Source organism: Anolis carolinensis, unplaced genomic scaffold (assembly GCF_035594765.1).
Source record: "Anolis carolinensis isolate JA03-04 unplaced genomic scaffold, rAnoCar3.1.pri scaffold_10, whole genome shotgun sequence".
Lineage (NCBI taxonomy): Eukaryota > Metazoa > Chordata > Lepidosauria > Squamata > Dactyloidae > Anolis > Anolis carolinensis.
This window is the reverse complement of record NW_026943821.1, coordinates 7,358,932-7,384,812: the sequence shown is the minus strand read 5'-3', so window position 1 is coordinate 7,384,812 and position 25,881 is coordinate 7,358,932. Positions and strand designations below refer to the sequence as shown.

Here is a 25,881-nt window from a genome sequence, read left to right as displayed (position 1 = left end):
ATCGTAATCCAACACTCAAACCACTCTACCATGGTGTTTCTTTTTTCCCTGTGGTTTTTGTTGGGAATCATCCTGGACTACTCAAGTCTAAATGTAGTCAGATAGATGATAGAGTTAGATTGAGGGAATCCTTTCCCTGTTTCAAAAGCATGCCTAGATAGGCTTTACTGTGTTTCACTCTATCCTGTGTATTTCACATCCCTTACTTTGAAGTTAGTAGAAATGTGAATCTTTAGGGACACTAACTTCTCATTGGTCAGAATGACTTTTATGGCCCCAATAAACTGGACCATGAGATCAGAACCATTGTGGTTCTCTCTTCTCCCTTTGTTCTTCTAGCTAACAACACGTCCTGCCATCTCTCCTGGCAAGATGTAACTATTTAGATGTTTTTTATTTTTCCTTTCTTATTTTTCCTTAGAAACCAGTCTAGAGTAGACTAGACAGCTCCCAAGCCTTTCTATCTACAATAGAGTTCTTTTTACCTGAATAAATACTTTTTGAACTTTTATTGAGACTCTGCAGTCCATTGCAATCATAAATGGTCAAAGGCTTCTCTTTGCTCGCCCTGTGTAAGTAACTGCTGCATTTGAAAGCTTTGCTTTTGCTACTCTGCTGTTTTTTGGTGGACTCTCCCCCAGAGTGGGTTAAATTGAGTCTAACCACTCAGAGATTACCACAACAGTTTTAAGTGAACTTTAGTTTGTTTTTAAGTTGCAATTGTATTTGTTTTCATTTCAGACGACCTCTGTTAGCTACCTTGAGTTTCATTTACATGCAGAAAAATAGGATCTAAATCTATACACATAATAAAATTGAAAATATGTATATATGTGTATGGCTGGTGTGTCCACTTACACAGACAAGCTCCTGCCTCCACAAACAGCTATAGCTCCCACCATTCAGGAGACATCAATGGCTCTCCCTCTAATGACATTGCAGGTTATAGTGAACGCCATGAACATGTCCAAGAGCCCTGCCAATGTCCCCCACAAACACTGTACTGCCCACCATCCAAGTGAAGGCTTTCATACAGGGACAATTTCATCCTAGATTTTATGTTTTTCCTCCTCCACAGAATCCCAGTGTTTTTTACTCTCTTCATTGATGTGGAATTTGCATGACCCCGGCCACTGTCTGTCCCTTAACCCTTTCCTATTCTTTTCTATGGCACACAACAAACAAAGGAATTGATCAGCAACTGAAGATACTAGAGAGGTTTGGGGAGAATTCAAATTATTTATAGGAGTTGTAGGTACTGGGATGTATGCTTCATTTGCATTTAAGGAGCAGTTTGAAGTCCACCAATGATGGACCAGAAACTAACTTGGCACACAGAACCCCCATGACCAACAAAAATACTAGAGGCCTTTGGGGAAAATTCACCTTGATGTGGGGGAGTTGTAGTTCACCTACATTCAGAGAGTATTGTAAACCCAAACACCGATGGGATCTGGACCAAACTTGGCAGTCATACCTGATATGTCGAAATTTGATTACTGGAGGGCTTTGGGGAGAACTGACCTTCCTTTATGAGAGTTGTAGTTCACCCACAGCCTGGGAAACTGCTACCTTCACCGATGATGGACCTGGTCCAAACTTGGCACACAGAACCCCCATGACTAACTCAACCTACTGGACGGGTTTAAGGGGAGTGACTTACCATAGTGGGAGTTGTAGTTTATCCTACAGACAGAGAGTACACTGAACCCCACCAATGATGCATCTAGAGCAGACTTGCCCAACATAACATACTTGAAGTACTGATAGAGTTTTTCGGGGTTAACCTGGCATGATGTGAGTTGTAGTTCACCCACAACCTAATGCATTTTGTACAATTAAAATTGACTTCTTCAAAATCCTGGCAAGGCTGGGTACCCAAGCTAGTGTAATAATAAGTAGAAGCAAATTACATGAGAGTAGATTTGGGGGCATGGTCAAAAGTGGCTGCATTTACATCACCAATAGGCAGGGGTTTTGTTGTTGTTGTTGTTGTAAAAGGTTACATTGATGACTAGGTAATTCTTCAACAGTTGCACTATCGCATGAGAACAGCCTCTACCTTCACCTTTTCTTTTTCGGGTCACAGGTGTACCTCTGCTGCTAATGTCTTTATCTTCTACACAGATTGTCTTACCCCCACATCTTGAGCGGATCCGGGAGAAATTGGCAGAGAATATCCATGAACTTTGGGCCCTGACCCGCATTGAACAAGGATGGACTTACGGATCTGTGAGTGTTTCCTGGTCAGCAATAGGGCATTTGGGACCCATGGATCCTTTCCTCCGCTTTCGTATTGAGTCTGTAGAAATGCCACTTCCTCCAAATCCATTGAGTTGACTCAACCAGACTTAGACTTCTGCATTTTAACCTCTTATGAGTCAGGACTTTGACAGATATATTTGAACTGCATGTTGTGTTCTTTTGCCTATTTTCAGATCCGGGACGACAACAGGCGCTTACATCCGTGTTTGCTAGATTTTCACAGCCTGCCAGAGCCAGAACGCAACTACAATCTGCAGATGTCAGGAGAGACACTTAAGTGAGTTGGCCATGGGAATCTGGTGAAATCAAAGTTGGTCCACTATTCACTATATTTCAAGCAGTGCTGGGGGAAAATCACCTTTTTTAACTACAGCCCGTGCAATTCTCCATCTGCATTGTCAGTGGACATACTGGCTGGAGAATTTGGGAGCTTTTACCACTGTGGTCCCCAGATATTTTTGGCCTTCAACACCCAGAAATCCTAACTTCTGGTAAACTGGCTGGGATTTCTGGGAGTTGTAGGCCAAAAACATCTGGGGACCCCAGGTTGAGAACCACTGTTTTACCAGCTTTGTTTGGGAGGGCTATGACCCCCACTGTGTCTAAATCATGACGCACATTAAGACATTATGTAACCCCTTATTTATTGTAAATGTTTGCATGTCTTTGTGCCTTCAAGTTGCATGTTGGTTTATGCGACCACATGGGTTTTGTAGTGTTTTCTTAGGGAAGAAATACTCAGAGTGGTTTGTCCAGTTCTTTCTTCAGAAAAATAGAACCAAAATTAAAGAATTCCTAATTCAGATCCAGTCTTTTCCAGATGAATGTTTTGTGTCATCACTGATGAATAGCTATCTTGTGAAGGGATGAGAGGAGAAATATTTGACTTGCGTTAAGGGATGTTATTTAAGTATTCCTCTGCCTCCTCCAGGACCCTACTTGCTCTGGGCTGCCATGTGGGGATGGCAGATGAGAAGGCTGAGGAGAACCTCAAGAAAACAAAGCTTCCCAAAACGTAAGTGGCATGACTCCTGTCAGCATGCAGAGCCCAAAATCCGTATCTGTATGCAACAAGGTGTAGTGATTTTCCCAGACAGGACCAGCAGGTTAGTCTTCCCCACCTGCACAGATAATAATATTTATTATTATTATTGTTGTTGTTGTTGTTGTTGTTGTTGTTGTTTGACACAGCAAACAAGATAGATATGCTGGATTTCATATCACAAAATCACAAGTCGAACACTTCCCAAGTGTCTAGGACTGTGTGATGTATTTTCGGATGATGCGTGTAGATCCCAGTAGGGTGGCCTTTTGCAGTTGGCAGATCGTAATTTTGTCAATGTCTATTGTTTCCAAATGCCGGCTGAGATCTTTTGGCACAGCACCCAATGTGCTGATCACCACCGGGACCACCTGCACTAGTTTCTGCCAGAGTCTTTGAAGTTCAATCTTGAGGTCCTGATAGCGGCTTAGTTTTTCCTGTTGTTTTTTGTCAATGCGACTGTCATTATTGTTGTTGTACTAATAGTATGTGTTGTCGAAGGCTTTCATGGCCGGAATCACTGGGTTTCTGTGAGTTTTCCGGGCTGTATGGGCGTGTTCCAAAAGCATTTTCTCCTGACATTTCGCTAACATCTATGGCAGGCATCCTCAGGGGTTGTGAGGTCTGTTGGAAACTAGGTAAATGGAGTTTATATATCTGTGGAAAGTCCAGGGTGGGAGAAAGAATCCCCTTTTGGAGGCAAGTGTGAATGTTGCACTTGATCACCTTGATTAGCATGTGCAGCTTCAAAGCCTGGCTGCTTCCTGCCTGAGGGAATCCTTTGTTGGAAGGTGTTAGCTGGCTCTGATTGTTTCATATCTGGAATTCCCTTGTTTTCTGACTGTTGTTCTTTATTTACTGTCCTGATATTAGAATTTTAATACTGGTAGCCAGATTTTGTTCATTTTCATAGTTTCCTCCTTTCTGTTGAAATTGTCCACATGCTTGTGGATTTCAATGGCTTCTCTCTGTAGTCTGACACGGTGGTTGTTAGAGTGATCCAGCATTTCTGTGTTCTCAAATAATAAGCTGTGTCCAGGTTGGTTCACCAAGTGTTCTGCTATGACTGACTTCTCTGGTTGAGTTAGTCTCCAGTGCCTTTCATGTTCCTTGATTCCCTTTTTCTCATTCATCTCAATGTTAGACACCTCATTTTCTTTCTCTCTTTGCTTCTCTCTTTCTTTTGGCCACCTCCTCACTATATTCTTTCCTATCCCACTACCATTTTCTCTCCTTTTTTGCCCTTGCCGGATGGGCTGCTAAAGGTGAAACAAATTGCTCTTGCCAGAGCTCTGAGCACATCACTTGCAGCGGGCTTTTGAAGGTACATCTAGGGCAGCGAGTCCTTGCCTCTGTAATCAACTCCTGATTGTGTGCTTTCCATTGACAGGTACATGATGTCTAATGGCTATAAACCAGCACCACTGGATCTCAACCACATCAAGCTAACTCCAGCCCAGAATACCTTGGTGGACAAACTGGCTGAGAACGGGCACAACGTCTGGGCAAGGGATCGTGTCCAACAAGGGTGGACCTACAGTATGTTGCAGGTGAGGGATTCCAAAGAGGTAACATTTGACATGAGATTGTTGGCGAGGTTCTTCGTATGAAGGCTAGAAGCCACAATCTGCAGACTTCTGTGTAACAGCAGAGGAGGCCCTAATGTTAGACCAGTGAAGCCCAGGAGAAAGATCTTGTGGCTTAGGACAGAAGGAGGTCCTTTCACTGTTTGTGTCTGATTTCTACCCAGGTGTACTTTGCTCTGTCTTCAGTTTAGCTACCTCACATAAGATATTTTTTTCTTTGCCGCCATACTTTGTAGGACATAAAAAACAAACGCAACCCCCGCCTAGTGCCCTACAGCCTATTAGATGAGCGGACCAAGAAAACAAACCGGGACAGCTTGCGTGAAGCAGTGCGCACGCTCATTGGCTATGGATACAACATTGAGCCACCAGATCAGGAAACCAGTAAGTAGCCTTCCTCTCCTTTTTGATAGTAACACCCTGGTTTAGAAATAGTCTCCAGGAAGAGTTCGTTGTGGGTCCCCATACATACAACAGTTGCCTCAGGTGCTTTTCACCCACCCTTCTTTCTGGATTCCACAGCCGGCCAAGACCTGACCAAAGGTCGGTCAGAGAAGGTCCGCATTTTCCGGGCTGAACAGTTCTATGCAATAAAATCCGGGAAATGGTACTTTGAGTTCGAGGCGGTCACGACTGGCGAGATGCGTGTGGGCTGGGCACGACCGAATGTGCGTCCTGATGTGGAACTGGGAGCAGATGAACTTGGTTACGTCTTCAATGGACATCGGGTAAGTCTGTAGAAATGTTTTTGTCTCCTCATTGCGCTTCCTAGGAGCACCTTGGATGAGCCAAAATCCTATGTATCCGTATCACTGCCCAACCCTCTTCCTCTCTTGCTCTTTGCTCTTTGATGCACCTCTTTGTCTTTCCTGCCCTTTAGGGTCAGCGCTGGCACATAGGTAGTGAGCCTTTTGGCCGCCCCTGGCAACCAGGTGACGTGGTTGGCTGCATGATAGATCTTATCGACAACAACATCATGTTCACACTCAATGGAGAGATGCTGATCAGTGATTCTGGATCAGAGCTGGCCTTTAAAGACATTGAGATTGGAGATGGTAAGCTGTTGAGGATACCGTTTGGGTCCCTAACTCCAGTCATCATAATGGATGTATGAGGATAAAGAATAAATAAGAGATGCCCAGATGTGGAAATACATAGGTTCCTTCACTGACTGCAAAGACTATGAAGTTCTCTAGAAAAGAGCTTCCCAATCCAGTCCCCTTCAGATGTTGTTGTTGTGATTGCCATCAGGTTGGTTTTGACATACAGCAGCTCTATGAACGTGGGATCTTCAAGGCACCCTGTTATCAACATCCCTGCTCTGCACTTGCAAACTCAGGTCCATAGCTTACTTAACTGAGCCAATCCAACTGTAATGTGGTTGTCCTTTTGTTCTACTGTTTTCCACTTTGCCACGCTCTTTGCCTCCAGAAGGAATTAGCTACAATACCTACTGTCCCCCATCCAGCACAACCAACTCTTCTGCCTGCCGAGAAAAATCCTGGCTTCAAATTTTTCACCAGAAGTTGCTAACATGGTTTGAAACATATCTATATAACTATAAAAACTAGAAATTTGGTTTAAACCCCAACCCCAAAATGTCAGATTTTTAGAGTGTTGAGTTTAAGTATCTAGTACCAAATTTTGTGTGATTTTTCCCCCCATTTCATCATACCAGGGAATAGATGCAGGCAATCCTATTAAAGGGAGTTTAGCCACAATTCAGAGTTATTGTAATGTAGTGGTTCAACTGATGGACCGGGCCTTGTGAGATCCAGGTTTTAGTCACTGTGACTTTCACTGCATAGCCATTCCCTCACTCCCATTCTCTCCCAGCTTGATATATCTTCTGTTGTGAGATAAGGTAGGCAGAAAGAGCCATTAGAAGAAAGTGGAGGAACGGAAGAGGAGAATGGTTGATGATAGCTGTAGGAACACCTGTAGCAGGATGGAAGGGATCTAGCACAACATAACAGCGAATTTAAGGCAAACAGAAGACCCAGCTCCTATTCTCTCTTTTTGGTCATTTTCAGGCTTCATCCCAGTATGCAGTTTGGGCTTGTCCCAGGTTGGCCGCCTCAACTTGGGGCAGGATGTCAGCAGTCTCCGCTTCTTCACCATCTGTGGCTTACAGGAAGGCTTTGAGCCCTTCGCCATTAACATGAAGCGGGACATCACCATGTGGTTCAGTAAGAGCCTGCCACAGTTTTCCCAGGTGCCAGCAGAACATCAACATTATGAGGTAAATAGAGGAGGCATTCCTCTATAAAATATGGCATAGTAGAATGGCTCCTGATGCCTGTGTGGAAAGTTTGTGTGTGTGTGTGAAAGAGAGAATGGAGGGAGGTGAGTGTTGGGCGAGTGGGCTTGTTGACAAAAGACCCTCCCCACAAATGCACAGCAGAGTAACTTATTAGCAGCAGCGTGACCCAGCACCAGTGGCCAAAAGTGATAAAAAGAACAAAAACACATAGACCAATGTTATATCTTCCTTTGGAGGCTTTTCTTTGTAATAAAATAATATGGCTGCACTATTTACAAGAACAAGTTTCCATAACACAAATGAAATTCTTTATTTGGGGACTGGTGGTGGTGGGGTTAAGAGCAAGATGCCTGTGACAGATGAGATCCAGAGTACTGCGTACCCGTGAGGCAATGAAGAACCCTTCATATCTAAGACAGTGGTTTTTCAAACTTCCTGCCATCTGAGAGTGTGCATCCAGTGCTCTTCTGTCTGGTGTTTTCAAAGAAAGATCAGTAGTGGTGAGCAAGCAGTCTTTCAAGGAAGTTTATCTACAGTTATAGATCTCTTAATATTTAAGAACATCTGATGAACATCCACAAACACCAGAATTTCTAAGAATGAAGTTGGAAAAAACTGTTGGTCATGATTCAACTTGCTGGCAGTGTTAGAAAGCTGTGACCTTGATCCACCCCAACCTTTTCTCCTTCCTCTACAGGTGTCAAGGATTGATGGAACCGTGGACAACCCACCGTGCCTCAAACTGACGCACCGGACATTTGGCTCGCAGAATGCCATTGTGGAACTCCTCTTCCTGCGCCTCAGTATGCCAGTGGAGTTCCATGAGAAGTTCAAAATCACTGCTGGCACCACCCCTCTCACCCATGCCCTCACCATCCCAGAAGACGAGGTCAAGGACATTGACCTTGATTCAGAGTTTGAGCAGCTGAAGAAAACAGCCAGCCGCAAGGAGGCTGAGGAGACCGAGAAAGAGAAACAAGGCCCGGCTCCACCTGGCACTCCCAAGGAGCCTCCTAAAGAGCCCCCCAAGGCTGAGAACGATAAGGATGCCTCCACAGAAAAAAGCAAGAAACGAGGGTGAGGGACTTATGGGATAAAGAGATGTGGGATCTCTCTGGAAAGAATTTGGGTCCATGTAGTGAAAATGGGCAAGATCCATGGAATTACTGCACTCAAACCACATTATGAGAAAGATCTTTAAATGTGTGTCATAGAGTATTTTTATGGGCAACATTCAATGGAAGCTAGTTTTTTTTTTTACCATAGATTGTCAAAAAAAGTTGGTATACGTGGGAAGAAACTGGCTTAGGTGGGAAGAGAAGGACTCTGGTCCAAGGAGTGGCAGCCCGGGTCCCTGTCTGACAGTCCCTGTGTGGTTGATCTAACGTTTGTTGTCTTAGAAGCAAGGAGAGCTGGTACCAAAATTAGAAAGAGTAAATAGTTGCCCTCAAATACTCTCTTAAGATATGTGGAGAGCATTTTGACTACCTTTTAGTCCAACTGAGACACAGGCCCCTTCCACACAGCTGTATAAAACTCCACATTATCTGCTTTGAACTGGGTTATATGGCAGTGTGAACAGTGTTCCCTCACTTATCACTAGGGTTAGGTTCCAGCACCACCCGCAATAAGTGAAAATCTGCTAAGTAGGGGTTCTATATTTATTTTATTATTTATACATTATTTTATGTCACGACCCAGGCTGCAGAGCACCAATAACCATGCACAGAGGCCAGAATCTAACTAATATCTTTATTAAGGAAATATATAAGGTTAATAAAAACAAGTGTAGGAAATAGTTCAGGAATAGACCTTCCAGGGAAGGTCAAAATTAGTCCAAAGAAACAATGTCCAATATGAAATATTAAGGTCCAAAGTTGTAATCCAATAACCGAAACACTCACTTTGCCAAGCAAAATGAGGGGAGATGACAAGGTCCTTTAGTCCATGAAACTTGAGCAAGGCTAGGAAATAACTTGATACTTGGAACACAAGGCTTGAACAAGGCAACAAGGAACGAGGAGCAAAAACAAGATCCGTGGTAATTACTTGGCAAGGTCCGGGAAGCAAAGCAAGATCCGTGGAAGTAAACAAGGCTGGAAACGGAGGCTTGGAAACAGGAACAAGGCTTGGAAACGGAGTAGCTGTCCACACACGCTACTCCAGTAGCTGACGAATTGACTCCGCAAGATTCCAAAAGGGGCAAGGAACCTAAATAGGGCCTCATTTCCTACCAGAGAACACTTCTCTGGGGAAACCAGAAACGAAAGTCAATCTCTGTGTCCAGATGTATGACTCCCTAAAATTTCTCATGGAAGCAGGCTTAATCATCAGAATGCTTTGCTGCGATTCTCAGGCTTCGGCGATTAGCCTGCTGAACTCCTTTTTGTTGTAGATAATAATTACGGCGAGAAAATGGGGGAGATTTTGACTCAGGGCTTGTTTGGCAGATTTCTGGAATACAAACCTCCTGCAGGTGCAAGGGCTCTAATTCAGGCTGGGAAAGTTCCCTTTCTGGCTGAAATGGTGGAAAACCCAAGTTTTCCTCTTCATCTGTCACAACAGCACTAGGAACGGGACTACATGGCCCATGAGTCATCACATTTTAGTAGTTATACACTATTTTAAGTCTTTATCAACCAGTCGTGTGTTGATAAATCGCCTCCTTCCTCCCGTTGCTGCTTGGGCTCCTTTTCTCTCCCTTTGGCTTCTCCTTCCTCCCTTCCTTAGGCTGTAAATTGTAATTTTAAATGATTTATAATAGTCTTTTAGAGTTTATTGAAAAACCGCAAAACAGCGAATCTGCGAAAAGTGAACCGCGAAGTAGTGAGGGAACACTGTACTCAGGAATTGTGAATTTGGGCATTGAGATCTGTTGGGGAGATTGATGGGGGGTTGGACTGGATGGCCCATGAGGTCTTTTCCAACTCTATAATTTTATGATTCTATGAGATGAGAGAGGGGGGGCCTTTTTGGTGGTCCCCCCCCCCCCGGCTCTGGAATACCCTCCATAAAGAAATTAGACTAGCCCCCCACTCTTCTGGGCAAGTTTTAAAACATGGCTCTTCAGACATAGATAGATGGATGGATATAGATATATAGATCTCTCAGTTCAAAGCAGATATTGTGGATTATCTGCCTTGATATTCCGGGTTATATGGCTGTGTGGAAGGGCCCACAGTTGCTTTCAATAAAGCATCAGGTTCGTTTTCTGACTCCTTACGAATTTTTTTCTCCAGGTTCCTGTTCAAAGCCAAGAAGGCCACCACCTTACTTACCCCACAGCCTGTGGTTTCCACGGTACCTCGCCTGGAAGAAGAGGTGGTCCCAGATGATCGAGATGATCCCGAGATCATTATCAACACCACAACGGTACTAGGGAGCTATTTGGAAATCTTGCTGTAATCTTTTAATATACAGAGCCATTCAGCCTTTACCATTGAGTGTTAGGAAGTACCTAGCCAAACCCATTCAGAGGATAACTCTGATAAGTATCAGCGTATCATTTCCCCCACGGTTTGAACTGAGAAATATATATAGCTTTAAAAAAATTCACTTCACCATAAAAAAACAAACATTTCTACAGCGTGGTTTCTGAGAAATATGAACCTGTGATATTTCTTGCATCTGTTCAGACTTACCTGTTCAGATCCATTCACATTCAACTTGAGCAGTGGCTACGTCTATAGCGTTCTTGCACGGTGTGCCACTGGATGACATTTGTCGGGCGGTCATTTGGCTGACATCGCACACATTCATCCCACACTATAAACTGGAAGGGTCGCCAAAAAGCATGTGACTTTTAGGAAAGCAGTTCTTTTTTCTTGACCCCCACCATTTGTGGGACAGCTTGCTGCGTATTTCACAGAGACCACACTGAATAAAGTAAGATTGCTTACCTGTAACAATGTTTCATCGAGTCGTCATCTGTGAAATTCGCAGAACCCACTCATCCTCCCTATATTATGTCATGCCTTTGTTTGCGGCTGCAGCTTTGCGGTATGGAACGGAGGGCTCAAGCTCTGCTGCCTGATTATATCATTGGTGGGGATGGGCGGGGCTGGAGTCCCTTAATTGAACAAGCTTGTTAAAAAAATCTGAACATCTGTGCGGACGTAGAAAATACCACAGGTGCAAATTTTACAGATGACCACTCAAAGAACCTAGAGGAAACACCCAGTGTTCAGTATTGAAACTGGAAATGACATCAAACCTCTTGCACCCCAAGGCAGCGTGAGCACTCGAAAACCAGACAAGAGCCAATATAACACACTATATCTTTATTAAAACAATTATAAATCCAAAAGAAATTAGGTATAGAGTCTGAGTAAGGAATAGTTCTTTTCCGAAAGTCAATGACGGTGTTAATTGTGTGAAGGAAAAGGTCCGATATTATAATCCACAATTAGAACGCGATAGCTCTCCCAAGAAATCAAAGTCCATGAAGTTAAACAGGAAAACAAGGCTGGCAGAAAACAGGGTTCTATCCATTGGAAATGCTTCATAGCAATCAAGGTAACAAAGTTGTTAAAGCTGAGGCAAACTTGAATCTGGAACAAGGAATAACATCCAAAGTCAAGGTCTACTCGAGAGTCGCAGCCCGGCACAGCCCAACTGGAACTGGAAAACTTGACTTGAAACAGGAACTAGGAACGGAGAAACCTTTCTCCAAAAAGCATCGTTGACACCGCAAGGAAATCTACCCAACAAAACACTTTTAACAGATTCTGGGCTGTTCAGAATTTGGGGAGTACAAACTCCCAAAACTTTCCCAAGGGAACGCTACCCATTTTCCCATCTGTTTGCCAGTCTCTGGCTGCGGCGGATTTCTCTAGTCACAAAATCTCTACGATTAAAAACTCCATTCCCAGGCGTTTCTTCCACATCTGGCTCTATCTGCAAGGGAGGACTAGAAGAATCTACTCCAGTTAACAAATCTCGACGCTGGAGAGATCTTCAGGCACCTGCAGCTGTAAAGGCCCCTCTGTGGAGGGTGCAATGTCAGGAAAATCCTCATCATTATTTGTTTCAAAGTGCAGGTCCCGAAACACTGCAGGCCTTGGTGTCCTGGCTGGCTGGGACCTAACAAAACCACTTGCACCCAAAACAAAACTATATGGCCAGGTGAGGAGGAGGAACCTTATGAGAGTAAAAGAAATGACTCTCTAACACACTCAGTTGTCCACACCTGGTTTAGGATCAAACCTGATCAATGAAACCATATGTAATAAGATTGCTTACATGTAACCATGTTTTAATGTGTTTTATTTTCAAATTCAGAATTGTAGTTATTTAAATCAGTAGTTTATTGGAATAAGCCAAGTTAAAAAACATAGTTTGATCTTGAGTTATTTCAGTCAAGCAAGGTTTGTCCTAATTGGGTATAAAAACAAAGATCTCTTTTAACAACAACAACAACTTTATTTTTATATCCCGCCTCCATCTCTCTGAAGGGACTTGGGGCAGCTCACATGGGGACAAGCCCAATACCACAAGTTACCAGGACAATAATAATAACTAAACATTCAGAGGGTAAAATTGTGTAGAACTCTGAATAGGGCTCCTAGGAGGTATAAGGGCGATTAAAAATAAGGGTGGAGGAGCAATCTCAGTAAACACTAAAACCATGAAGCGTAGGGAACAGTGATAAAGTGCAATAACTGATAATGAGTTGTAAGCAGACTGAGTATCTGGTGGGACTGCTTACTCAAAAGCGCACTAGAACATCCGTGTCTTTAGGTCTTTGCGAAAGGTGGACAGGGTAGGTCTTTTCTGACATATGCCATAAGAGATTAATACTAATGACTTCTTTTTTTCTCTCCCTCCAATCCTCATAGTATTACTACTCAGTCCGGATCTTTGCAGGCCAGGAGCCCACTTGTGTATGGGTAGGCTGGGTCACACCTGACTACCATCAATACGACATGAACTTTGACCTCACTAAAGTGCGCAATGTCACGGTGACCATGGGTGATGACAAGGGAAACATCCATGACAGGTGAGAGCCCATTCTGCTGTATTTTGGAACTGGATGTGGTCTATGAAGCCTTGTCTTCTTTAACTTGAAAGAGAAATTGGTCTAACCAGGAATGGGGAAACTTGGGCCATACTCTGGAGCAGTGGTTCCCAACCTTTGGCCCTCCATGTGTTTTGAACTTCAACTCCCAGAAATCCCAGCCAGCTTACCAGCTGTTAGGAACTGTGCAAGTTGAAGTTCAAAACACCTGGAGGCCCAAAGGTTGGGAACCACTGCTCTGAAGCAAGTGTGGTTTTTGGTTTTCCAGATGTAACTGAAAGGAAACCTGACTTGGGCATTGTGGTGCTCTTGAAATTGGTCTCTGAGACCTAAGTCTTTCATGACTATCATGAATACTTTTTAAACAAAGCTTCTTTTTATTGCTATTTTCAGTGTGAGAGGGCATATCAGAACTTTTACACAAAGAACGACATTCAGACATACAGATTCCATGTAACTACATTGGATCCACAAACAACCTACAGTTACATTGGCTAACAAACAAACAAAGGGAAATTACATTTTTACTCAGCTTTCACATTTTTGTCATTGCAGGTCTTAATTCTTTAGAATTGTGTCTTCAGCCCAATTAGGCCCCATTCATACACTTTTCATACAATTCATTCGTACTATCTATATATATATAAGAGTGATGGAATCAGGGCACCGGACAAAACAACAAAACTATAGGCCCCCAACCTCGAAATCTGACAATACAACCCATCATCCACGGCTCTAGGTTGATACAACAAAAAGAAAATAAAAATGAAGTTCTAATTAGAGGGAGAGGAATAATTGTTTTTATCCAATTACTGCCAGTTAGAAGGCTAAGCTCCGCCCACTTGGCCTCCTAGCAACCTACTCAGCCCAGGGGACAAGCAGAGTTAGGCTTCACTTAGGCCTCTTCCACAGATTATCTAATTTGCACTGGATTATATGGCAGTGCAGACTCAAGGCCCTTCCACACAGCTATATAACCCATTTAGAATCTTATATTATCTGCTTTGAACTGGATTATCTTGACTCCACACTGCCATATAATCCACTTTAGTGTGCATTTTATACAGCTGTGAAGAAGGGGCCTCATATAATCCAATTTTAAGCAGATAATATAAGATTATCAATATACAGTAGAGTCTCACCATACTTCGCCACAGCAATGCGTGGCCGGGCACAGCTAGTACATCATATTTTTCCATGACATGACTGGAAGTAGGCAGGAGTTAAAATGAATCTTAAACTGGGGGAAGGCACGAGATATGCTCTAGGGTTGGCATGGACAACTTGTGACCTTCCAGATAGCATTGAGCCAAAGTTCTCATCATTATTGGTTCTATTGGCTGGAATGGATGAGAATTGCGACCTGAGAAGATACGGAAAGCCACAGGGCATTCACTCCTGTTCCGGAAAGACCTCGTTTATTAAAAACCTTAGCCATGTTTCTCCCTTTGGCAGCATCAAGAGAAGCAACTGCTACATGGTCTGGGGAGGAGACTTTGTGAGCAGTACTCAGCAGACTCGTGTCAGCACTGTGGATCTGGTAATTGGTTGCCTTGTTGACTTAGCAACAGGCCTCATGACCTTCACAGCCAACGGGAAAGAGGTCAACACTTTCTTCCAGGTACGTAGGACTCCTTGCTGGAAGAGAAGAGCACATTTCCCAGGAGACTGTGGTCTGTGTAGGTCCCCCATCAGAAAAAAGACAAATTCACATAAGACATACTGGGGCATCCCTTGTCATGAGATATGACAAAATGGAATTGGGCAGTATGTGAATGTGATCACTAAGGTTACCATGTGACTTTCTTTTCCTGGTCATGTCCTCTTTTTAAGAGCTAAAATTTGTGTCCAGGCCGGTTTTTTAAATGTCTGGGTTTTCTTACAAAGGCCAAACTGAAGGAGGCGGGATAAATAATCACTAGATATTATACCTAAATGACCAGTTACAATTGCAGTTTGGAATAGTAAGTAGTAAATGTGTTCTCTTTTTTTGGTTTTCAAACATGATTATTCTAAATCAAACTTTCATATCTAGAGATAATAGCCATCTAAACACTGAGGCCATGAGACCAATGGAAGGGAAGGATTGTAGTTTTTATACTGAGAAGTTATTAAAACATAATGATTCAAACCGCAAAAGTAAAACTTACTGTTCAGCTAGAGCACATGATCTTTCTATGTGTTTTCCTCATGTCTTCTGATGCACCTATCCCATTCCAGGTGGAACCCAACACAAAGCTATTTCCTGCTGTATTTGTTCTCCCAACAAGCCAGAATGTAATCCAGTTTGAGCTGGGCAAACTGAAGGTAAGGACCATCCTAGCAGTAGCCTCGAATGAAGGGAAGCTTGCAGTTACGACTGAGAAATTATTTGTTCTTTCTCTACTTCTGCTCTGACAGAACATCATGCCCATCTCAGCTGCCATGTTCCGCAGTGAGCGGAAGAACCCAGAGCCCCAGTGCCCGCCTCGGCTTGCAATCCAAATGCTGACACCAATGACCTGGAGCCGCATGCCAAATGAGTTCTTGCGGGTGGATGTGGCTCGCTTCAGCGATCGGCATGGCTGGATGGTTGAGTGCACAGATCCCAATATTATGATGGCCCTCCACATCCCAGAAGAAAGTCGGTGAGTTTCTTGTGCCCCCTTTAGAAATAGAAATAAAACCTCCTCCCTTTTAGTGTAAGGTTTTGACAAGCAAACCCTCTGGCCAGAATTATGTTGCCATTTGTGGTGGAGGACCCTTCTTCGAATGCTTTTAAACAGAGGTTGGGTGGATATATGTCGGGTGCTTTGATTGTACTTCTCAGGCAGGAGATGTCAGGAGATTGGACTGTATGGTCTGTATGGTCTCTTCCATAGTGTCGCTACCGATGATTCATGTTGTTATATGGTTTCTTCCATGATTATATGATTTTGAGGAATGGAGCCGTTAAGATTTCGTTGTTGCCCTTCAGTGTCCAATGAGAGTTCAGTTAATTGAAAGCACACAAAATCTTATTGCATTAGAAAAGGAACTTAGGCAACTGACATTGGTCCATAACCGTATTTGCCCCTATTGCACCCTAGCCTGGAAACCATCTTTGTGGAGGAGTCTAGTAGTATTAATTATGTCAGAGTAATTTGCAGCGCAGCAGTAGTTGGATAGTTTCAATGGAACGCAGAACGAAGTGATATCCAGAGACTTTGGTAAAACTATATACAAGTTTTACTGTAAGCAGTAATAATCAAGACAAACAGACTTGCAGACAAACACAGGACTTGACTCTCACTCTAGGCCAGGGGTCCCCAAACTAAGGCCCGGGGGCCGGATGCGGCCCATCAAAACCATTTATCCGGCCCCCACAGCACAAGGGCAGAAGGGGGTTGGGCTAAATGACCCAAGGGGTCTCTTCTTCTCTTACAACCCTTATTATTATTATATTATTATGACAGCAAACAAGATAGATATGCTGGATTTCGTTTCACAAAACCACAAGTTGAACACTTCCCAAGTGTCTAGGACTGTGTGATGTGTTTTCAGATGATGCGCGCAGATCCCAGCAGGGTGGCCTTTTGCAGTTGGCAGATCGTAATTTTGTCAATGTCTATTGTTTCCAAATGCCGGCTGAGATCTTTTGGCATGGCACCCAGTATGCCGATCACCACCGGGACCACCTGTACTGGTTTCTGCCAGAGTCTTTGAAGTTCAATCTTGAGGTCCTGATAGCGGCTGAGTTTTTCCTGTTGTTTTTCATCAATGCGACTGTCACCTGGGATGGCAAGATCAATGATCCAAACCTTTTTCTTTTTCACAACTGTGATGTCTGGTGTGTTGTGTTCCAGAACTTTGTCAGTCACATTATTATTATTATTATTATTGACACAACGATGTTGTATGACACAGCAAACAAGATAGACATGCTGGATTTCGTTTCACAAAACCACAAGTCGAACACTTCCCAAGTGTCTAGGACTGTGTGATGTATTTTCGGATGATCCGCGCAGATCCCAGCAGGGTGGCCTTTTGCAGTTGGCAGATGGTGATTTTGTCAATGTCTATTGTTTCCAAATGCCGGCTGAGATCTTTTGGCACGGCACCCAGTGTGCCCATCACCACCGGGACCACCTGCACTAGTTTCTGCCAGAGTCTTTGAAGTTCAATCTTGAGGTCCTCATAGCGGCTGAGTTTTTCCTGTTGTTTTTCATTATTATTATTATTATTATTATTATTAACATTGATTCTGGGTGCCATCTGTCAGGGGTGCTTTGTTTGTGCTTTCGGTGCACAAAGGCAGAGGGGGATTGGACTCAATGGCCCAAAGGGTCTTTTCCAACCCTCTTTTTTATTATTATTATTGTTATTATTATTATTATTATTATTTATTAATTATTATTGCTCGGTGGCCAACTATAGTTCGGCCCTCCAACGGTCCGAAGGATCATGAACTGGCCCCCTGTTTAAAAAGTTTGGGGACCCCTGCTCTAGGCAGACAGAATTCGACACAACTCAGAACTGAACTGATGCAATCAGTAATGCATACACACTTGTGTCTGGACACTCCCCAGCTCCAGCCACACATCAAGGTCATCACAGCTTCTCAGCAATTAACTCTTTCCAGACTATATTACACTCTGGATGATGCAATCAGTATGCAATACAGACAAGACACAAATGTAAACACTATCAATACACAAATCCCACATTAACAAATTAAACCATTTATTGAGATAAGCAAAAGAAAATAGAAAAAAAGGAAAAAACACAAAAAGTAACAGGAAAAGCAATGTCCAAAAACAAGGTCCAAAAAGCAAAGAGAAAGTCCTTCAAGAGGCAATAGTCCAAACAGCAGGTCTGTTCAATAGTAGTAACAATATAGAGAAAGCCAGGAATCATAACACAGACATAAATCCAAAAGCAAAAATCATACATCCAAAAAGAGGAAACATAAATCCAAAACCAGGAGAACAGGAACTTCTTAAAAACCTAAAAACCATAAACATGAATACAAGACTTTCCCAAAGAACTTAAACTTGAACTTGAACATGGAATAGGACTCAGGATCTTCATGGTAATGCAGCATTGCCTGATCTGACTCTAAAGAAAACAATCCTTTGATTCAAGGACCACATGCTATAAAATCATGCCTTTGGCATCTGCTCTGTTGCTTCAAGGATTTCTCATGAATTTGGTGTGACCTCTGGAGCTTAGCCCCCACCTCCCTAAAATTGAGCCTCAAACTCTTTCTACTAACTGCATGTGTGTTCTCAGGGTAAACTTCCCTCACACAAGAAACTTCTCTCTCTTGCAGCTCCTTATCTTGCGTTGCTAAGGAACAATTAGGACAAAGGTTCTCCCTATAGTCCAATGCCAGTCGGCTCAGGCCCTTTTCATAGGCAGAATCCTGCTTGAAATCCCCTCATTTTCCTCACTGGAAAACCCATCAGTCCTCACAACCATCCCCTCATCTTCAGCCTCGGGCTGAACTACAACACCCCCATTGTTGCACTATACAATTATAGCATTAGGGTTTACATTAACTGCCATGGTGGCATCAGTGGAATGTGGAGTTTTGTACTTGGAGTGCTTTGACTAAGTATTCTAAATATTCCTTCCCTAAACTGAAAATCCCAGGAAGCCAAAAATTAGAATGCTGATATTTAAACCTGAATTGAGGGCCCACATACTACCTACTTGTTTCTAAATCTACGTCCATCTATGTCACCTCTCTGCTCTCTTTCAGGTGTATTGACATCCTGGAGCTTTCGGAGCGCCTGGACCTACTGAAGTTCCACTCCCACTCCCTGAAGCTCTATTGTGCGGTGTGTGCCTTGGGCAACAACCGAGTGGCACATGCCCTGTGCAGCCATGTGGATGAATCGCAGCTCCTGTACGCGATAGAGAGCAGTCACCTGCCGGGCTTGCTGCGCAGTGGTTACTATGACCTTCTCATTGGCATGCATTTAGAGTCTGCCAAACGCTCCCGCCTCATGATGAACAGCGAGTTCATTGTCCCCATGACGGATCAAACCAAGAGCATCACCCTTTTCCCAGATGACACCAAAAAGCCTGGCTTGCCTGGCGTGGGCATGAGCACCTGTTTGCGTCCTCCTCTGCACTTTTCAGACACCTTCTTCGTTAGCACCAACTATGAGCTGTACCAGCTGAGCCCTTCCATCCCCTTGGATATCCTCAAGGTGAAGGCCATCACCATGCTGACCGAGGCCGTCCAAGATGGTGGGCAGCACACCAGGGACCCCGTCGGAGGCAGCGTGGAGTTCCAGTTTGTGCCCGTCCTCAAGTTGATCTGCACCCTCCTCATCATGGGCATCTTTGAAGATGAGGATGTGCGACACATCCTCAAAATGATCGAGCCCTATGTCTTTGGGGAGCCCAAGGAGGAGGAAGCACCAGAGGGTGCTGATGAAGGGGAAGAACCGGTGGAAGAGGAAGAGGAGGAGATGGTGGCTGTGGAGGAGGAGGAGGAAGAAGGTGATGGAATGGAGAAGGAGGCTGGAGGGGGACAGAAGGAGGAGACGGAGGAAGGCGACAAGAGGGAGCTGAAAGCCATCGAGGCTGGGGAGGCAGAAGCAAAGGAAGACGAGGAGGGATTGGAGGAAGGCCTGCTACAGATGAAGCTTCCAGAATCTGTCAAACTACAGGTAAAGGATGTGGTCATCATCTGGTTGCAGAAATCTTTTAGGAGCTGCTCCCAAGCATTTTGATGGAGTTTAAAAAGGAGAGATTAGACAAATTCAGTGAGGCAGCTCATTATAACTGATATACATTATATGCCTTGCTTCCAATAGCTTCAAAGGCCACATGCTTCAGAATACTGTAGCAGACCCCCTCCCCCCACCATCCCCCCTCCTCGCTGTTTGGGCTCAATAATGGAAATGTTAATGAACTGAAAAGAGTTTATTCAATGGCATGCAAGTCCAGGTATCTAGTATTCAGAGGGAGCAAAAGGGTACTATGGAGCCTATGGAACACCCTCCCCAGTGAAGTCAGGCAGGCTCCCTCCCTCTATCCTTCTGTAGGAAGGTTAAAACTTGGTTGTGGGGCCAGGCTTTCGAATAACAATTAGCAGCATTAATTGGAACTCAATTGACAGACCCAGTCCTTTGAATTTGAACACACCCATTTTAGAATGTATTTCAGAATGTTTTTATGAATGTTGATGTAAGTTATAATTTTTAAATTGATTTATAGTGTATTATATAATTTTTATATGTGTGCTTATTGTAAGCTGCCCTGAGTCCCCTCTCGGGTGAGAAGGGTGGGATATAAATGTTGTAATAAATAAATAATAAATAAATACTGAAGCAAACATATAGCTTAACCATTTCCTGCAGTTTTGGATAATCTGTCCAGCACAGGAGACTGCTGGGGTAGCCAACCCTCTGACCTTTCCACATCAATATCAGTGGTGGCGCAGTGTGTTAAAGCGCTGAGCTGCTGAACTTGCAGACCGAAAGGTCCCAGGTTCAAATCCTGGGAGCGGAATGAGCACCTGCTGTTAGGCCCAGCTCCTGCCAACCTAGCAGTTAGAAAACATGCAAATGTGAGTAGATAAATAGGTACCGATCCGGTGGGAAGGTAACAGCGCTCCGTGCAGTCATGCCGGCCACATTACCTTGGAGGTGGCTACGGACAATGCCGGCTCTTCGGCTTAGAAATGGAGATGAGCACCAACCCCCAGAGTCAGTCACGACTGAACTTAACATCAGGGGAAAACCTTTACCTTTACCTAAGCAACATAAATGAAACAGTGTTAATACACTTATGCCTGACTTCTGTACTTGTGCTATGGAATCAGAGGGCTGGGTTAGAGACACCCCTAATTTTACCAGTATTTGTAAGCAACCCAGCCAATGTCCTTTTTGCTACATTCTGTGCTCACTGCAGCTTTGAAGCCCTCACAGGGCAGCCCCACAGAAAATGTATGGCAGAATCCCATTGTCAAGGTTGGCTAACTTTCTCAGGCCCTTCCTCTCAAGATTGGACAGGATTGATTCAAAATATGCTGCCCATCTCCTCTTTCCCCATTTCCACACAGATGTGCCACTTACTGCAGTTTTTCTGTGACCGGGAGCTGCAGCACCGCGTGGAAGCCATCATCGCTTTTTCGGAGCGCTATATGGACAACCTGCAGACCAACCAGCGCCAGCGCTACAACACACTGATGCTGGCCTTCACCATGTCAGCCGCGGAGACAGCACGCCGCACCAGGGAGTTCCGATCTCCACCACAAGAGCAGGTATTCAGGGCAGCTCTGAGGTCAAGAAGAAAGGGTGCTGAGAAGGACTACAAGTAGCGGAGCAGCTGTGTCATGAGTGCCTTTTAAACAAAGATTCTTTTTATTTCAATTTCAGTGTGAGAGAGAGTATATCAGGACTTTTACATTTTTACACAAAGAATGTAATTGGACATACAGGCATACAGATTCTATAGTAACTACATTGGATACACAAACAACCTTCAGTTACATTGGCTAACAAACAAACAAAGGGGTTTTTTTTACATTTTTACTCAGCATTCCCATTCACATACACATTCAGTCATGCTCATGCATACATATATTGCCATATCCTTTCTCCCTCCTTGGAGAAGAACACCTGTTAGGCTAAATTGCTTCCTTGCAAATCTGCCAACGCACTAATACTTCAAATACATCCCTAAGAACAATGCGAAGGATCAGGAATTGACTCCCTGCAAATGTATCATGACTCCAAAATCGCACTTCTTTCTCTTCCCTTGATAAAAGGAGGCCAAGTCTGCTTTCTGTTGCAGATTTGACACTCTCCAAAGAGCATGGCAGGTGAACAGCGCCTCTGTCTGTCACTTTTTGTAATAAGGTCTCTTATATAGCAATTTTTCTTGCCGATGTTGTTCCAAAGTTGTTAATGAATGATAGATGTTTTTCCAGCCTGAAACATCCTGGTTTCATCTCTTCCTTTCTGTTGACTCTGCTTAATTCGTGTTGGTAAATGACATAAGTCTTGTGTCAACTTCCTTCTTAATGTAAAAGCTTGTAAACATTTCCTTAACTTAAAGAGCCATTGTCTCTGATTAATGTAAACACATTGTTTTTCTCCAAAAGTTCAACAGTTAATCTTTGTCATAGTTCTCATCAGCAACTTTTAATTACAGTTCCTGAAATCTTCATCTCCTGTAATTTAGTTTTCCAGGCCTCATTGCCTTAGAATTGTGTCTTCAGCCCAATTAGGTCCCGTCCAAACATCTTTCATACAATTCCATTCAAACCATACATCATATTTCATTATGATAGCTGCAGTATTCTCTTGTGCCCAAATTTTATAAACTAGGGCTGTTCTGAGAGACCATTCTGAAGAACACCTTGCCTGGGGAGATGGGTATACAGCCTATAACTTGCATCTTCTGACCTGTGCCTTGCCTTCACAATAGATTAACATGCTACTGAACTTCAAGAATGGGGCTGATCAGGAGGAATGCCCTGTACCAGAGGAGGTCCGGGATGAGCTGCTGGAGTTTCACGCTGACCTGTTGGCTCACTGTGGTAAGGAGCATCACCACATTCGTGTACTGAGGGCTGCTTTGCACATTGCACAGTATGATATGATACGTCAGGGGGCAAAGGTAGTAAACATCTGGTTCTTTAAGTGTTGTTTGACCACTGGCTAAGGCTAATGTGAGTTGCTGTTCATATCTTATTTATTTATTTACGGTATTTATATTCCACCCTTCTCACCTCGAAGGGGACTCAGGGCAGATCACAATTCACATATACATGGCAAACATTCAATGCCATTAGACACATGACAAATAGACAGACACAGAGGCAATTTAACATTTCCAGCTTCCAACTTCATGAGGGTATCCTCGATTCTGGCCACAGGGGGAGCTGCCGCTTCATCTTGCACTTGTGACACCGAGTCCTTGATGGAGTACTTCTTCGTTCCTTTCTGCACGCTGTTGGAAGTTTTTATGGTGCCGTAAATTAGTTAAATTAGCCTCCCTGCATAAAGTGGTACCTACATTTTCTACTCAACAGATGCAACTGTCTTTCAAGCTGCTTAGGTCAACAGCGAGCTAGGCTATTAAATGGTTCAACCCGACCCGGGCTTTGATCTCATGACCTCTTGGTCAGTAGTGATTTATTGCAGCTGGCTACTAACCAGCTGCGCCACAGCCTGGCCCATCTATCTCTACAGTAGATGGAAGGAGTACAAGGAAATTATGAGTGAGCTTGCTTCATATTATGTTTGCTTTCCATATCTGTAACTACATTCTGCATAATATGTCGTCACACACCAAATCTAACAGCAAGATGCTCTCATTTTTTAAACTATGTGCTTGTTTGCTTTACAAATCTAATAGGTATCCAGGCAGAGGGTGAGGAAGAAGAGGAGGAGGAAGAGACATCCCTCCGACGACGTTTGATGAGTTTGGTGGAAAAGGTGGTGAGCTTCCGTAAGAAGAAGGAAGAAGCCGAAGAGGATCAGCCTCCAAAAGAGGAGCCAAAACCTAGTAGGTGCAACAGAACAGCTGCAGGGGAAAGAAAATATTTAAAAGCTTCTCCACTGAGAGTTTCAGCAACAGGCAAGGCAGCGGAGTTGTTTTATCCTTACAATCTAGATCATGGTGGGCAAAGTGTATGTGCCCTTTGGGACTTTACCTTTGCCCACAGATGCACCTTAAATGCTTCAAAAGCCCCCGGACTCCTAAAAAAAAACTTTTGGGAGGTTTTCTTTGCCACAAAACTGCTTGAAAATACAGTGTTTCCTTCTCATACCTCCTATAGCCCCACATCATGCACAAAAAAGCCAAAGAAAGGAAATCAACCAAAAATTGGCCAAAATGGCAGCTGTATTTTGAATGTGGCCAAACACATCTATGTAGCCCACCAGGAAGGCAGCGGGAAAATAGTTCCCACCCTTTATGTTGCTGTTACCCCTGATCTAAACCCAATTATTGGTATAGCTCTCTTTGAAATGCCATTTTTATTTTCCGCAACTGCATAGGCACTCTTCAGGAGCTGATTTCACACACCATGGTTCATTGGGCCCAAGAATCCTTCATTCAAAGTCCGGAGCTGGTGCGGGTCATGTTCAGCCTTCTCCACCGGCAGTATGATGGCCTTGGGGAATTAATCCGTGCCATGCCTAAGGCCTATACCATAAATGCTAATTCTGTTGAGGATACCATGAGCCTGCTGGAGTGCCTGGGCCAGATTCGTTCGCTGCTAATTGTCCAAATGGGGCCTGAGGAGGAGAACCTGATGATCCAGAGTATTGGGTATGTGCTTTCATTTCACAGGACACTTCCAACTCTCCTTCCCTTCTCTCTCAGAATTGTGGTTTCCTTATTTATTCCAATGTAATCCTGTTTTCCAGCTCCCACATAAACTGAAGCCTTCCCTTCAGTGATCTACTTGCACCTGTCTAGCTCTGTCCCGATCTATTAATGAGTTTAGAGCTTTATAGGCCAAAGCCAGAACTTTGAATTGTGCTCAGTAGCAGACTGTCAGTCAGCTGATGTAACGGAGGATGTAAGCTCCCTGTACGTAGCCCCAATAAGTAATTTGGGTGCCTATCTACTTGAAGCTTCCGAACAATCTTCAAAAGCAATCTTCAAAAGCAATGTAGAGTTTATTGCAGTAATCTATTTGAGATGTGACAAAAGCATGTACTACTGTGGCCAAGTTGGATTTCCCAAGGTACAGGCTGGAGAACAACTGTCTTCATATTACCAATACCTTAATGTTTGCAATCATAGGACAGGCTGCCTGTCAATCACCATTAAGTTTGGTTCCGCCCCTTGTTCAGGGCTCTGGGAGGGAAGGAGCCATTTTTAAGTTAGTCTCACTTATGAAGCTCAGCTGTAGGACATAGACCAGCTCGTCCCGTAAAAAGCTTCATATTTCAAGAACACCAGGGATAAAGACCATCCGGGGATACAGAACAACAGCACAGAAACATCTGCAAGCCTTGGCTGGTAGGTCCACTCAACAACCAGGTGCACTTGGAGTTGGCAGTGGGTCCCAGACCAGTTAGGCCCAGATAACAGATAGCCTGGGAGGGGTTATAAGAGGGTTTTCACAGTTATTCAAAGCCTATCGCCTGTCCTGTGGGGACAAGACTCCTTGAAGATTTATTATTTGTTCATCAATAAAGACTTTGTTATTTCTTTAAAGACTTCAAGGCCATCTTTTCAGGGAAATTCCTCAACAACCTTTCTTTAGGCACCCTGGCTTCCCGCTGGGCGTAAAGTGTACGTCCTATATAGTAGACAATCAGTAACAGGCCCAGCATGTGACAGAACACTTCTGCTCTGCCCTCTTCTTTTTCTTTGCTTTAGTGTTTCTATCTTTGGGAGCCCCTGACAGAACATGTGTCATATTGTTCCTTTAGGAAGTTCAGAGTCAATTCCATATTTCTGTAACTGGCCAAGCTGGGTTCTATTTAATTTTAACTTAAATTTTAATCACTTCTTTCCTCCACCACCCAGTGGAATCCTGCACCCATCCAAAGTATTAGGTATCTGTTACCTGCAAGTTTCATCTTTTAAACTCCATTGGGGTCTTCTCAAATTTGTCTCCTCCTTGCTCAATGAAGTGTTTATCTGGAATTTTCTAAATTGCACTCAGTCTCCTAAAGCCTTCGCTGTTGCACTCCAAGCCTGGAAACACCTATGACTACTGCACCACACAAGAGTCCAGGAATATAATCAAGCCGTTTATTGTAAA

The 25,881-nt window shown here is 43.7% G+C and overlaps 1 protein-coding gene across 14 annotated transcripts in view; it reads left to right on the top strand.

The window, feature by feature from the left end:
• Nucleotides 1–25,881, top strand: part of ryr1 (ryanodine receptor 1) — a 178,284-nt gene that overhangs the window by 72,105 nt on the left and 80,298 nt on the right. For all 14 annotated transcript variants that reach the window (XM_062962718.1, XM_062962727.1, XM_062962723.1 and 11 more), the window contains 19 exons: nt 2,128–2,232; nt 2,439–2,542; nt 3,197–3,280; nt 4,698–4,857; nt 5,130–5,277; nt 5,416–5,621; nt 5,774–5,948; nt 6,927–7,135; nt 7,854–8,233; nt 10,396–10,528; nt 12,994–13,154; nt 14,628–14,793; nt 15,393–15,479; nt 15,573–15,799; nt 18,895–19,813; nt 21,211–21,411; nt 22,581–22,692; nt 23,514–23,663; nt 24,158–24,431. In XM_062962718.1, the coding sequence (XP_062818788.1) occupies nt 2,128–2,232; nt 2,439–2,542; nt 3,197–3,280; nt 4,698–4,857; nt 5,130–5,277; nt 5,416–5,621; nt 5,774–5,948; nt 6,927–7,135; nt 7,854–8,233; nt 10,396–10,528; nt 12,994–13,154; nt 14,628–14,793; nt 15,393–15,479; nt 15,573–15,799; nt 18,895–19,813; nt 21,211–21,411; nt 22,581–22,692; nt 23,514–23,663; nt 24,158–24,431 (4,001 nt within the window). The remainder of the gene's footprint in view (nt 1–2,127; nt 2,233–2,438; nt 2,543–3,196; nt 3,281–4,697; nt 4,858–5,129; nt 5,278–5,415; nt 5,622–5,773; nt 5,949–6,926; nt 7,136–7,853; nt 8,234–10,395; nt 10,529–12,993; nt 13,155–14,627; nt 14,794–15,392; nt 15,480–15,572; nt 15,800–18,894; nt 19,814–21,210; nt 21,412–22,580; nt 22,693–23,513; nt 23,664–24,157; nt 24,432–25,881) is intronic.